The sequence below is a fragment of the Eumetopias jubatus genome, unplaced genomic scaffold (genome assembly GCF_037043125.1).
Source record: "Eumetopias jubatus isolate StellerSeaLion01/CBP00866 unplaced genomic scaffold, mEumJub1_p1.0 scaffold_6, whole genome shotgun sequence".
NCBI lineage: Eukaryota > Metazoa > Chordata > Mammalia > Carnivora > Otariidae > Eumetopias > Eumetopias jubatus.
The window spans coordinates 60,827,779-60,839,926 of record NW_028274812.1 but is presented as its reverse complement, the minus strand read 5'-3'; the positions used below and the strand labels follow the sequence as shown (position 1 = coordinate 60,839,926).

Here is a 12,148-nt window from a genome sequence, read left to right as displayed (position 1 = left end):
GGGGAGATGAACCATGAGAGACGATGGACTCTGAGAAACAAACTGAGGGTTCTAGAGCGGAGGAGGGTGGGGGGATGGGTTAGCCTGGTGATGGATATTAAGGAGGGCACATTCTGCGTGGAGCATTGGGTGTTATGCACAAACAATGAATCATGGAACACTACATCAAAAACTAATGATGTAATGTATGGTGATTAACAGAGCAATAAAAAAATTAAATAAATAAATAAATAAATAAAAGTAAAAAAAGTTATTGTGTAAAATACAGGCTTCTTAATACAACCAGTTACGGCAAACGATGTAGGCATCTTCGTGTGTGTCTGGAGAAATGTATGGAAGGGTGGCCCAAAGTATTAGCAATGGCAATCTCTAGCTAATAAGATGCCAGGTGACACAAACAATGAATCATGGAACACTCCATCAAAAACTAATGATGTGTGGTGATTAACATAACAATAAAAAATTAAAAAAAAAAGATGCCAGGTGATTTTCACTTCCCACTTACACTCTGGGTATTGTTTGAAATTCTTATTAAGGACCATACATCATCTATATGTAATCAAAAAAAAAAGGTAAAGATATTTTCCTTTTGAAAAAAAAATTAACCATATCTGCAGGACCTCCTTGTACCTTTTCTGCAACTTCCTATGAATCTATAATTAGTACAAAATGAAAAGTTTTCAAAATTGACCTACTGTGTATTCTGATTTTAAAAAGATGGAAAGATAGTAACTGGACCTGGAGATCAGGGTTTAAAAAAAAAAAAAGCCTTTTAGTTTCTACTAATGGTCATCAAATATTTATTCCAGTCTCTCTTTGGTTAAAATGTAAAAAAAAAAAAACTTCAAATATAAAGTCATGCTCTTAGGAATATGGCGTTTTAATCTTTTCTTTTTCAGGGCACAGGGCAAAGAAGGGGCAGAGAGTAGAGCTCTCTGGATCTCTGACAAAATGCCTCAGTACCACTGAGCACAGGGGATGCGCCCCCCCCACCCCCACCCAGCACTTCCCAGGCACCACCTGCATCAAGCCAAACCCTCACTGAGGGCACACAGGTCCCAAGGCACCCGTGGCAGGCACAGAGCAGCCTTCTAAACTAGAGAACCATTTTTCTCTTACAAATCTCTGCCCTGAGCTGAACACCCCCTCCATTTATTTTCCACAGAGACCTCACAGAAGAAAAATCACGCCTACATCTTTCTTTTAAAATACATACATTATAGAGAAAAATATTATATGTACTAAACAAGAAAGAATAATTCTGCAAGGGAGTAAGTGGTCACCTCCCCCAAGGCCTCTGCACCAGCTTCAGGCTCCTGGTGAGACGTGTGTCCCGCAGCTCCAGTCACACGCACTAAAATCAGCTGCTCTGCGACATGAGCAGAGGTAGCTGGGCTGCTGGTAAAGGCAGGACTGGCAGGACTGGCAAGCTTACAGGCAAGAGGGGACAGGGCAGGCACAGCATGGCAGCTGGGCTGGCCCCTGCAACCGGCGCAATGGCTTCATCAAGGGGAGGGGGCGCAAGAGATCTAGAAAGCCCTCAGAGACTACAGAGCACAGAATTCAATCCCGGCGCCCTAACTGCCCCAAAGCTGTCAAGCTAACTGATAGGACTGGGTCAAGAGTGATGGTGACACAGAGACAGCTGCTGGAGCCCCTCGGTGACACGTATCTTCCAGCGCTGGCTGGCAACACCAAGCTCAACAATGATCTTTCCGATCTGACCCACTGCATCTAGATGCTTCAAGCTTTGTCTGTCTTCAGTGCTATTTTCTCCTCTATTCCTGGCTTAGAAAGTCCTAAATAATTGCTGTGTTCCTCTCTCCAGTGCCAGCCCTTGAATTCCAGTTCCCAGGCCCAGTTCTGGTCCCCAAACACGCCGTGCCCTCCCAGAGCCCTGCACCCGCAGTCCCGTTAGGTTCCACTCCATCGTTTCCCCAGTGGCGCCTCCATAATAGCACTCACCGAGCCAAGAGGCTACCACTCATCTCATCCCAGCACTGCCTTAGGAGGGTCACTGCTGCCCCATCCCCTCTTCTGCAGAGAAACTGGCTCAGAAACCACAGGCCATGGGGCACCGGGAGCTGCAGGGTTAACATTCTCCGGGCAGCCAAGAGCTTGGCCCAGCTGCTCTGTTACAAGCAAGGGAGACCCCTCCTCCCAGTGCTGCCACTTTGTCAGAGCTTACAGGTGAAGCCCTGACCAGTCAGAGCCACTTGGAGGAGGGGCAGCAAACCAGAGGGACGATAGTGGTTTGGGGGTGCCTGGGCTCACCTCTTACTTTTCTTACATCCCCTCAGAGGCACCAACCTGTAGCGTAAGCTCTGGCCCTTGCCCCGTACAAACCTCCGGGCAGGGAAGTGGACATCTCTGGGAAAAGGAAATCTCAAACCCAAGTCGACACAGGACGTGTACGACCGCATCAGACGGAATGTCTACACCATGAAGCAGGATTATGGGGACAGACCAATTTTAATTAGCATAATAGAGATCCTCTAAGGTATAAAAGAAGAAATTGTAATACAAATCATGGAGAAATATTACGAAGAAAAATACAGAAGTTGAACACAATAGATAAGCAGCACAGTGGACATAAGAGAACAGAGAGACGGGATGGAATGTCAGGAAGACGAATCCACCTAGAAGGAATACATTCAGAGATAGAGAAAATAAAAGCAGAGATTTCAGCGTCCAGATAATAGCGGACAAGAAGGAAGAAGGCTAAAACAAATAAAAAAGAAAAGGAAGTATTTGGAGAAAATTAATAATTCCTCAGAACTAAAAAAAAGATTCAAGACTTCATACCACAAGAGTTTAGAAAGGACCAAACAAGATAAATAAAGACCCACACCAAGGCACATCATAGTGAAATTTAAGTACACTGAGATTAAATGCAAATTCTAAAAGCTTCCAGAAAGAAAGAGAGAGCAAAAGATCTGGCTAACATCAAATTTTTCTGCATCTGCAATAACGATGCAGAAAGGCAAGGCAGTGATATTCTTAAGGCCCTGAAGGGGGGCGCCTGGGTGGTTCAGTCATTAAGCGTCTGCCTTTGGCTCAGGTCATGGTCCCAGGGTCCTGGGATCGAGCCCCGCATCGGGCTCCCCGCTCGGCGGGAAGCCTGCTTCTCCCTCTCCCACTCCCCCTGCTTGTGTTCCTGTTCTCGCTGTGTCTCTCTGTCAAATAAATAAATAAAATCTTAAAAAAAAAAAAGGCACTGAAGGAAAAGAACTTTGAACGCAGACATTTCAAATGTGAGCGCAAAATAAAAACGTCATCAGGCGTGCAAAGCCACTGGAGGTTTGCTGCATAAAGGCTCAATCTGAAAGTATGCAACAAGAAAGTGCTCAAATACAAGGATAAATAATCCCGGAGGAGAAGATACATGGGACATAAGGCTGGTCAAAAACTTAGTAAGCTTTGTTGCCTAAAAAAGAACCAGGAAAAAAACGGAAAGGATTTCCAAAATTCCAGAATTAAAAACATTAGACAACAACAACACACTTGGGATCAGGGCTGGGAAAAAAGAGACCCAAGGTTCACATGAACCTGTAAGATCCTTGTATTATCAGAGGGCCAACACGGCATTTGAGAAATGATAATAGGGAAAAATAAACGCCAATGTGGATCTTAAGAGCAACCGCCATAACAACAAAAACAGAATTTGTTTTAAATGGTAAGAAAGTTTCTTTTTATCTATCCATTACAAAGCAGGAAATGAGAAAAAAAATTTAAAAACCAATATAATAAGGAGAAAAAAATATTAAATAAGGTGTTAGAAAAAAAAACTAAATAAATAAAGATGTTAGAGATAACTCATAGTTAAACAATAATCACAAGCGTGAATGAAAAAAACGCAGTCCAATTAAGGACTCTTAGATTGGCTACAAGTAATACATTGCCTGTGAGAGACAGGTACACACAAAGGAAAGACAAAGAGGATGGAGAAAGGTATCCCAAGCAAATATGAACCAAAAGAGAGCTGGAGAATCAATCTCAATATCTGACAATATAAAATTCAAGAAATAAAAAAAAGCAGGGGACACAGCCATGTGCTATATATACCGGGAGAAGAAAGAAAAGAGTACAAATGTGACCTTTCACATTATATCTACCTAACCATATGATCTCTTACATAAAGCAAGAACTGAGGGCGCCTGGGTGACTCAGTTGTTAAGCGTCTGCCTTCGACTCAGGTCATGGTCCCAAGCCCTGGGATCGAACCCCGTGTCGGGCTCCCTGCTCCGCGGGAAACCTGCTTCGCCCTCTCCCACTCCCCCTGCTTGTGTTCCCTCTCTCGCTGTGTCTCTCTCTGTCAAATAAATAAAATCTTTAAAAAAAAAAAAACATAAAGCAAGAACTGAGAGGATGGCAGGAAGAAAAGATAAATCAACAAATACCCGTGGATATTTAAATCTACTCCTTTCAGAAACTGCTAGAACAGGCAAACAAAAAATAAGCAGAAATACACAAGAGCTAAATAATCCACTAAACACATGTTCAAGCAAGTAAATCTAGAGAGCTCTTCACCCAAACGGAGAATATGGAATGATTTTCAACATTCATAAAAACTAGCCACACTCTGGGCTAAAGCCTCAGTAAATTTCAAGGACTCAATATCACAGAGACTGTCTGCTCTGATCACAAAATTAAAAAACAATTAACAAAAATCAAAGCTTTACCAACTTGTATACATAGCTAGATATCAGGTGAAAAAGAAAAAGGGAAAAAATTTTTTAAAAATACATAGACCTGAATAACAATGAAAACACAACCTGCCAAATTTGTGAGACACAGCTCACAGAAGAATGGATACTGTTAAATACATTCCTCTGTTCATTCTTGAATGCGGAAATGAACGAATGTTTCCCTGAAAGCCACCCAAGCAGAACATGGAGCACTGTGGAAAAGCTCTCACAAAATCTACAACTAGCTCCCTGGTGGCCTGCCAGGTGCTCTGCCCCCTAGGATTCATGAGAGACAAAAGATAATGCTATCAAACAGAAATCTCAAGGAAAAAAACCACACGGAGCAATGGTACCCCACCTTTATTAATAGCTGCCCAGGAGGTCTATCCAAGCTTAACCAAGGCCTAATCTATGTCAGGAAAAAAAATACCATGACCCTGAAACTTACAGAAGTCCATACCCTTTCGATCCCCCATTAAACTGGATGTAAAAACCAACAGACCCTAGAATCCAGGCTCTCCTAAGTATGTGCTAAGGACCAGGCACTGCTAATTTCATACCCACTCCTCGGCCACCAAGAGCAAGCCCTTCCCACCGTGTGAGATGAGGAACTCCCCCTCTGATGTTACTGTCATGAGAATAAGACATGTTTGTACACAAGTACCTGGTAGGGTAAGTCAGCCATCCTTAAGTAAGTTTCCATTTTCAAACAGAAAGGAGACAAACTGGGGACACCATTGTTAGGTCTTGCAAACTGATGCAAAATAATAGCATCTTTGGAGTCAATCTCTTGCTGTTTCCTGCCAAAACCAAAACAGAAATAAAGAACAATCCACGTGTTACACATTCAATTCCCTGAGTTCCCCGGAGGTCCCTGGTGGGTTGTAGCTCCTCCATGAACAAGCAGATCTGTTTGTCACGGGGGCTCACCTCACCCAGGAGCAGAGTGGAGGCTTAGCCCAAACATGAGAGAAACTTAGAAATGATCACGGTGACCCCAAGGGCTTAGAGAGTAGCTATGTCGGCTAACTATAGCCCATGGGGGCAGGAAGAATACTTTGTAATACAGGCCCACCCCTTCTCCAGCGGGCAATGCTTAGTGGCCAGGCACAAGCTGAAGGGCTAAAAATGACAGTGTGTGCTTCCTGGGTGTTGGGCATTGTTCTAAGGGCATCATAGGTATTATTTCATTTAATCTTCACAGTAACTTTATGAGGTTGCTACTACTCTTATCCATGGGTGATAGATGAGGAAACTGAGACAGAGAGGATTGCCTTGCCCAAGGTCACCTTGCTAATAAATGGCATACCCTGGACCAAACCAGGCAAGCGAGTCTACGTTCTTGACACCTGGACTGTAACATGAAACTGTCCCTAGAACCCAGGAATAACAGCACAGGCTTACTCTGCTAGGAACCAAGTCTGCAGGGAATCTGAGACCCTTCCAAACTATGTGTGCCCTCACCTGGCCTTTCATCCGTGTGATGCCAAGGAAGCTGGTTTCTGGGCTCTCTTTCTCTTCTAGCTTCCCAGGGTCCCTGCTCTAGACACACAGCATATAACTTAATACCCCTGCTTCTTCTCTTTCTTCTGTCTCAGCCACACGTCTAGCTTTCCCTTGGCTACTTTTTTGGGTGGGAGGATTTCCCTGGTACAGCTTTTCAATGGTCACCGTATAATAGAGAAAATGCTAGATTCCAAGTGTGGACACCTGGGGTCACATCCAAGCCCTGCTTCCTACCGGCCACATTACCCTAGGCCTCTCTTCCTCCCACCCACAGAAAGTGAGGGCAGTACCAATTCGGCATCAATTAGCATGAGGATTAAATTTTAAAAATCAGTAAATATTTGTGGAGCTATCAAGCAGCGTGTAAGAATGGTAGAAATCTATTCTCATTCACAGAGATACGGTCTTATCCCCTTAAACTACACTATCTCATCATCCCCCACAGCATCACTCCTACTACACCACCCTCAGGAACCATTTGCAATTCCCCGTTTTCGCTCGGCCCAACTACTTCCCAGTCAGATAGACCTCACTCTTCCCCTGGGCCTTCCCTGAGCCTCTGGTTCCCTCACATTACTCCCAGTTTAACCTACTTCCACCCAAGCAAGGGCAAGCTCTTTGTATCATCAGCCCATGGAGCTCACCTCCTGCGGCATCCGCATTCAGTAAAACCAACTCTTTCGGAGAAGTTTACCACCAGAGTGCCCATTCCACTTAAAGAGTTCAGAATGAGTCACTTGGAAAACACCGCTCAAGTCAAAAGAACAAAAATATTTGCTGTTTTCCGGCAATATTTGCTATATAAAACAAAGACTTTCATTTAGATGAAATGTTGGGGAGGTCAGATATTAAAATTAAGAAACGTCTTAGACTGTTCCCAGAGAGCACAAACTAGATTTGACAATTAACTGATTTTGTCCAGTCCAATAATTCAAGTCACAGAGTGGTATTTTCATGTAAAGCAGCCAAGCAAAAATTTAAGAACTGGAAAGAGAGGAGATAAATGTAAAATCTTCTGCTCCGCTGGCCAGAAATATCTAATTCTAATGGTTAACTTGGGCCATATCATATTAAGAATGGATGTGACAAGCATATGCCAGTGACTTCGTATACATGATGCATATTAATTTATTTCATTCTGAAGTAACACCATAGTGTGGATATTGTTATAGTTTGAATTCAGTGTATTATACTATACAGTAGATAAGGAAACTGAAGCTCAGAGAGGTTAAATAACTTGTCCAAGGAGTATCACTGTAAGATCAGGTCATTATTAGCTCCAGATCCCAAGCCCTTAAGCCCCTTCAACACCCTGAAATGGGCAATTTCTCAGTTAATTCTGTCAAAACAGCCAGTTTGACTCAGGCCACTCAAGCCTGGAACTTTCCAAAGGAAGTTTTGATAGCCAATGATGGCCAACTTTTATCGAATGCTCACTTCCGTGTCAAACTGTTCTAAGCAATTCACACGTGCTAACTCAATCAACTCCATAAGGCAGGCTACTATGATTACCCCCATTTTACAGATGAGAAAACCAAGTAGCCAAGAAGCTTCTTATCTCCAAGGTTACATGGTTAAAATAAGCAAAATGAATGTGGACCCACTCTGGCTTCAGAGCCCTCCTTCCACACATCAGAAACTACTCTCTAATGTAGAAGAATCAGAGGAGCAGGTATTTTTTAAAATACCTGGACAGCTGTACTTTCTAAAGTGACTATATAATGAGGGTTATATAAGAGAACACGTACACAACAGCAAGACTGGCCCTTACTCCCATCATGACGGATATCACGGATGACTATGCCTCTGTGTGCGGCTGAGCAGCCTTTGGTTTATGGAGGTCAGATGTTGGTTGACCTGGGGGCTGCTCTGAGTCCCTAAATTCTCTAGGACAGGCTGAGCCCAAGGGCCCAAAGTGCAAAAGAGCTACCAACAACACAATCATTATTTAGTCATTCAATTTACAAACAACGCATTCTCAAATGGATTGAATTTAAGATAGCTGCTAGGCTGTCACCACTCAGGGGAAGTAAAGTAGAGGGTTGAGACAATATTTGGTTAAAAATACTGCCATGGGAAAAGCAGTCATAAAATTCAAAATACCTCCTTTGGTTATACTCCTTAATGAAACTTCCTAAGTAATTCCCACCAGTCAACTTTGCTTTACACGCTAGACACATGGCCACACACTCAGGTTAAGTCTCTCCCGCAGAAAATCCAAGTTGAGTGGTAAAGACTTTACCTTTGTCCGTGACCTCAGACACTGTGATCATTTCAAGGTGTGTTTTCCCTCCTGCAGATTCTGGATTGTTTTGTTTTGCCTAAACTACAGAGACACCTGACACTGAGATTTCGCCCTAAATGAAGTCTCTGTCATGTCACCTCTGACTTACAGTCCCAGAACTTGCTCAGTCTTTCTCCCCCTGTCTTTCTGTGTCCCTAGAGGCTGTCAAAAACTCAGGTCCCTGCCACAGGCCTGTATTCCCTGGGCCATGTCCCAATTCTTTACGTTTCTCTTCGTCTCCCTCCAGCCAGGCTTATGTTGTCATTGGTACTTTCTAGGAGGCAGCGGAAAAAAAATGCAGACTCCGCACACACACATTCCCAGGTCTGGATCCTACTACTCTTGCTGTGTGATCTTGGGCAAGTGGTTTAACCTCCCTCCCTCAGTTGTAAATGCCTTCTGTATGAAATGGAAATCAAGCATCCAACCACAGTTGAGAGGGATAAATGCAAGTAAAGCACTTCTATACAGAGTCCCTACTAAGAGATCAAAAGTGGGCAGCCATTTTTATTATTTGCCTTATAACAGGGTTTTCTACTCCATTATAACATATTTCCTACCCAGGCTTTAGACATCTGTCAAGAAACAAAAGTGAACAAACCAAGGATTAAAAACGTCCCAATCTAAAGAAGTATCCAAGTAGTGTGCTAAGTGGGGAAGGACACATCTGTGGGCAGAGGGCTCTTCTGTGTCCAGAGACCACACCTGCCAGGGCGTGGCCTGTTCCCTGGATGAGCTCTGGGCTCCTTGCTATTTCTGCAAGGTCATTTAAGCAAGGTTTAGACTTGGTCCTATGGTGCCTTCACACCCTCCACAAAGTGTTAAACCGGCAAGAAGCCACATGGTCCTGGATCCTGAAAAGGTTCTGGACTGGAATATAATTGAGAAACAACTGGGTTACCATTTAAAGTACTGCACAAATGTTTTGGTTTTTTCATACAGCTTGAAATCTAACTTGAAATCAAGTTCTAAAACTAGCAAAAATAGGAAATAATCTAGAGAAATTCACTTTAAATTCACTTTAAAAATCTTTATGTGGTTCGACTAGATGATTCAAGCCACCTGCTAAGTGAGAGAATTCAGGGTACCTAATAAGCTTAAAATAAAACTTCTCAATTATGGCTAAATAATAGTGAAAGCCAATACACTTCCTCAGACCTAAATGATTTCCCACCCTCTCGGAGACTAGAAATATTCAAAATACCTAAGTTAGCCTGTCACAATGTCCTGGAATCCCTGCAGGCCTGTTAAAGGTCACCGATCACTGTCTTTGTTTATAAGCTATTGTGTAGGATCCCCTCCTGGAAAAAGGCAGTGTGGAACACATTTGTCACTACTTAAAAAATACTGGCCAACAGGGATATAGTGAGCTATTGAGAACTGCCCACTTCTGGTCATCTCCCAGGGACATATGGCTCCAACGCATGGAAATTTTAACCATAAATTGATGTTATCAGTGAGCCAAAGGCCCATCCCAGAAGCCTATGGTATTACCCTACTCAAAGAAAGATCTCATGTCTTCCTGGATGTACCAACAGTAGGAGCCTCCATTTTCTGGCATTTCCAAGTCAGGTCTGTAAACATTCTGCGGCAGGCAGCCTATGCAACTGTTTACGGCACTGGGTGCCTCCCGTGTTCTTGTCAAACACGCCCCTGTGCTCGTCCGGTCCTCGGATCTCTCACTGCTCGCACAACAATGGCACTGAAACCCCACGTTGGTGCTTAGCTTGAAATACCTGAGCAGCCGATAACCAGGTTAAGGCTGCATCAAAACTGCACAGCACTCTACTTGGCCATGGCTCTTTAACAGGGACCCAAAGGTCTCTGGAGCTTTTGCAATTTCAGCTTTTTGATCATATTGAAATTTGGGGAGGGATAGTGAAGAACTAACCTTTAAAAGATAAGGTTAGTGGTTAATATTCTGGCATTATTACCTACAAACGAGGCATTTCATGAAAGTGTAACTTAGTATCTCTACCAGGCCTCATTCTATTTTTTTTTTTCAGGCCTCATTCTATTGTTGCAAACATTGCACTTAGGATCTTACTAAGGGCATTTCCTAATAGACTCTTGCTCCACAACAACCCGGAGAATTTTTGCTTTTTAGCACCAAAACACTGGGACACAAATGTTTTCCCCTCCCACTACCAGTTTAATTCTCCTGTCAACTCGAAACTGCCCCTCAGGCCAGGTGACCACGGACTGCCTCTAGGGAAAGGTAAGGGCAGGATTCTTGGGCATTTGCACGGTGTGACCGAGAGGCTGGCACGGTCCCCCCTCGCGCCAGCCCTGCCCTGGCCAGGTGCCCCTCTCGGCGCCCCTGCGCGGGGCCCTCTCTCCGGCTCACCTAATGACCAGGAGTTCGTGGAGCAGATACGCAGCTGCGGCCAGCAAAGCTCCCCCGGTCAAGTAAAGTGTTTTCTTCCACCAGGGATCGGAGCCCAGCCCTGCCATGATCCCACCGTAATCCTGCAAAGGGAAAGCGATGATGTCCCCATAAAAGGAGAAGGGCTCCTCGGACCCGGCCCACCAGCCGAAGAAGGAGACGCTCTGGTTCCAGCTCAGATCCACCACGCACGGCCTGGACGAGGCAAAGCCAACCCCCCAGTGCATGCTGCGCGGCTGGCTGCGGGCGCCCCTCCCAGGGCCCGCGCCGCCCGCATGGGAATGGGGCCGGAGCGGCCCGGCGCGGGCTCAGCGGCGTGCTGGGGGCGCGGGCGGCGCGGGCGGCGGCGACCGAGGCGGCGGCGGCGGCAGCGGCGGAGGAGGAGGAGCAGGAAGGGCGCGGGCCGCGGGCGGCGGGCCTGGCCGGCGGGGCCCCAGGACCCGGGGCGGCAGCGGCGGCCGCCGGGTCCCCCCGCAGCGGCCTCTCCGCGCCGCTCTTTGTGTCGGCGCCTGGAGAAGGCCGCGTGATGTCATTGCTCCCCGGGGCAGGGAAACAGAGGCGGGATAAAGTCACCTACCCCGCGCCCTGCCCCCGCCCCGCATCTCCGCGGTCCGGCGGCCTCCGCCCCGGCCGGAGCTGCAGGGCTGGGCGCGCCCGGCGGGCTCCGCGCCTCCAGGCGGCACGGCCGGGAACGGCTCGGCGCGCTAGGGCTAGGGCTGCGGAGGTGCCTGGAAATGCGGCTCCACCGGGAGGAAGCTGCAGTCAGGGCCCGGATCTCCGTCCGCCCGCCCCCCCCACCCCGGCCCCCGAGCCCCGGCCCGCCCTCCGCTGTCGCTGCAGCCCCTCCCGCAGGCCCGAGAGCGCGGAGCGCGCGGGACTCACCTGAGGCCGCGCCGAGGGGCAGGCAGGAAACGCCACCCGGCGGGGGCAGGGAACGAGGGCCCGGATCAAGGTCGGCAATTAGATTGTTCTGGCCATCAGGAAAGCGCTGTGTATTTGCATAATTTATAAAAACACTCTTATTACAGTGCACAGTTATCTGGGTCTTGGCTGTGTGCTCACGGAGATATGTCTGGTTTGACAAATAACAACAAAAATGTACTCTAGAGAGATTGCCCCTCTGACAGACCCAGCTCAAGTCTTTCCCCTTTGAAATCAGTATCAGGGAACTCGTAGATGTGGGGTGTTTGGGTTTGTTTTCCTTTTCTTTTCGGTGCAGAAAATGTGGCGTGTGTGTGTGTTCAATTTTTTTCCTTTAACTTCATTTTTAAATTCATTTTGAAA

General features: G+C 46.1%; 1 protein-coding gene across 1 annotated transcript in view; it reads right to left on the bottom strand.

Annotated features, from left to right (window-relative positions):
• The window catches only part of FAXC (failed axon connections homolog, metaxin like GST domain containing), a 66,578-nt gene extending 55,487 nt beyond the window's left edge, over positions 1 to 11,091 (bottom strand). Inside the window, exons 1-2 of the mRNA XM_028104277.2 lie at positions 10,826 to 11,091; positions 5,353 to 5,488 (exon numbers count right to left, since the gene is read on the bottom strand). Of these exons, the coding sequence (XP_027960078.1) occupies positions 5,353 to 5,488; positions 10,826 to 11,091 (402 nt within the window). The remainder of the gene's footprint in view (positions 1 to 5,352; positions 5,489 to 10,825) is intronic.
• Between the last annotated feature and the right edge of the window lie 1,057 nt (positions 11,092 to 12,148).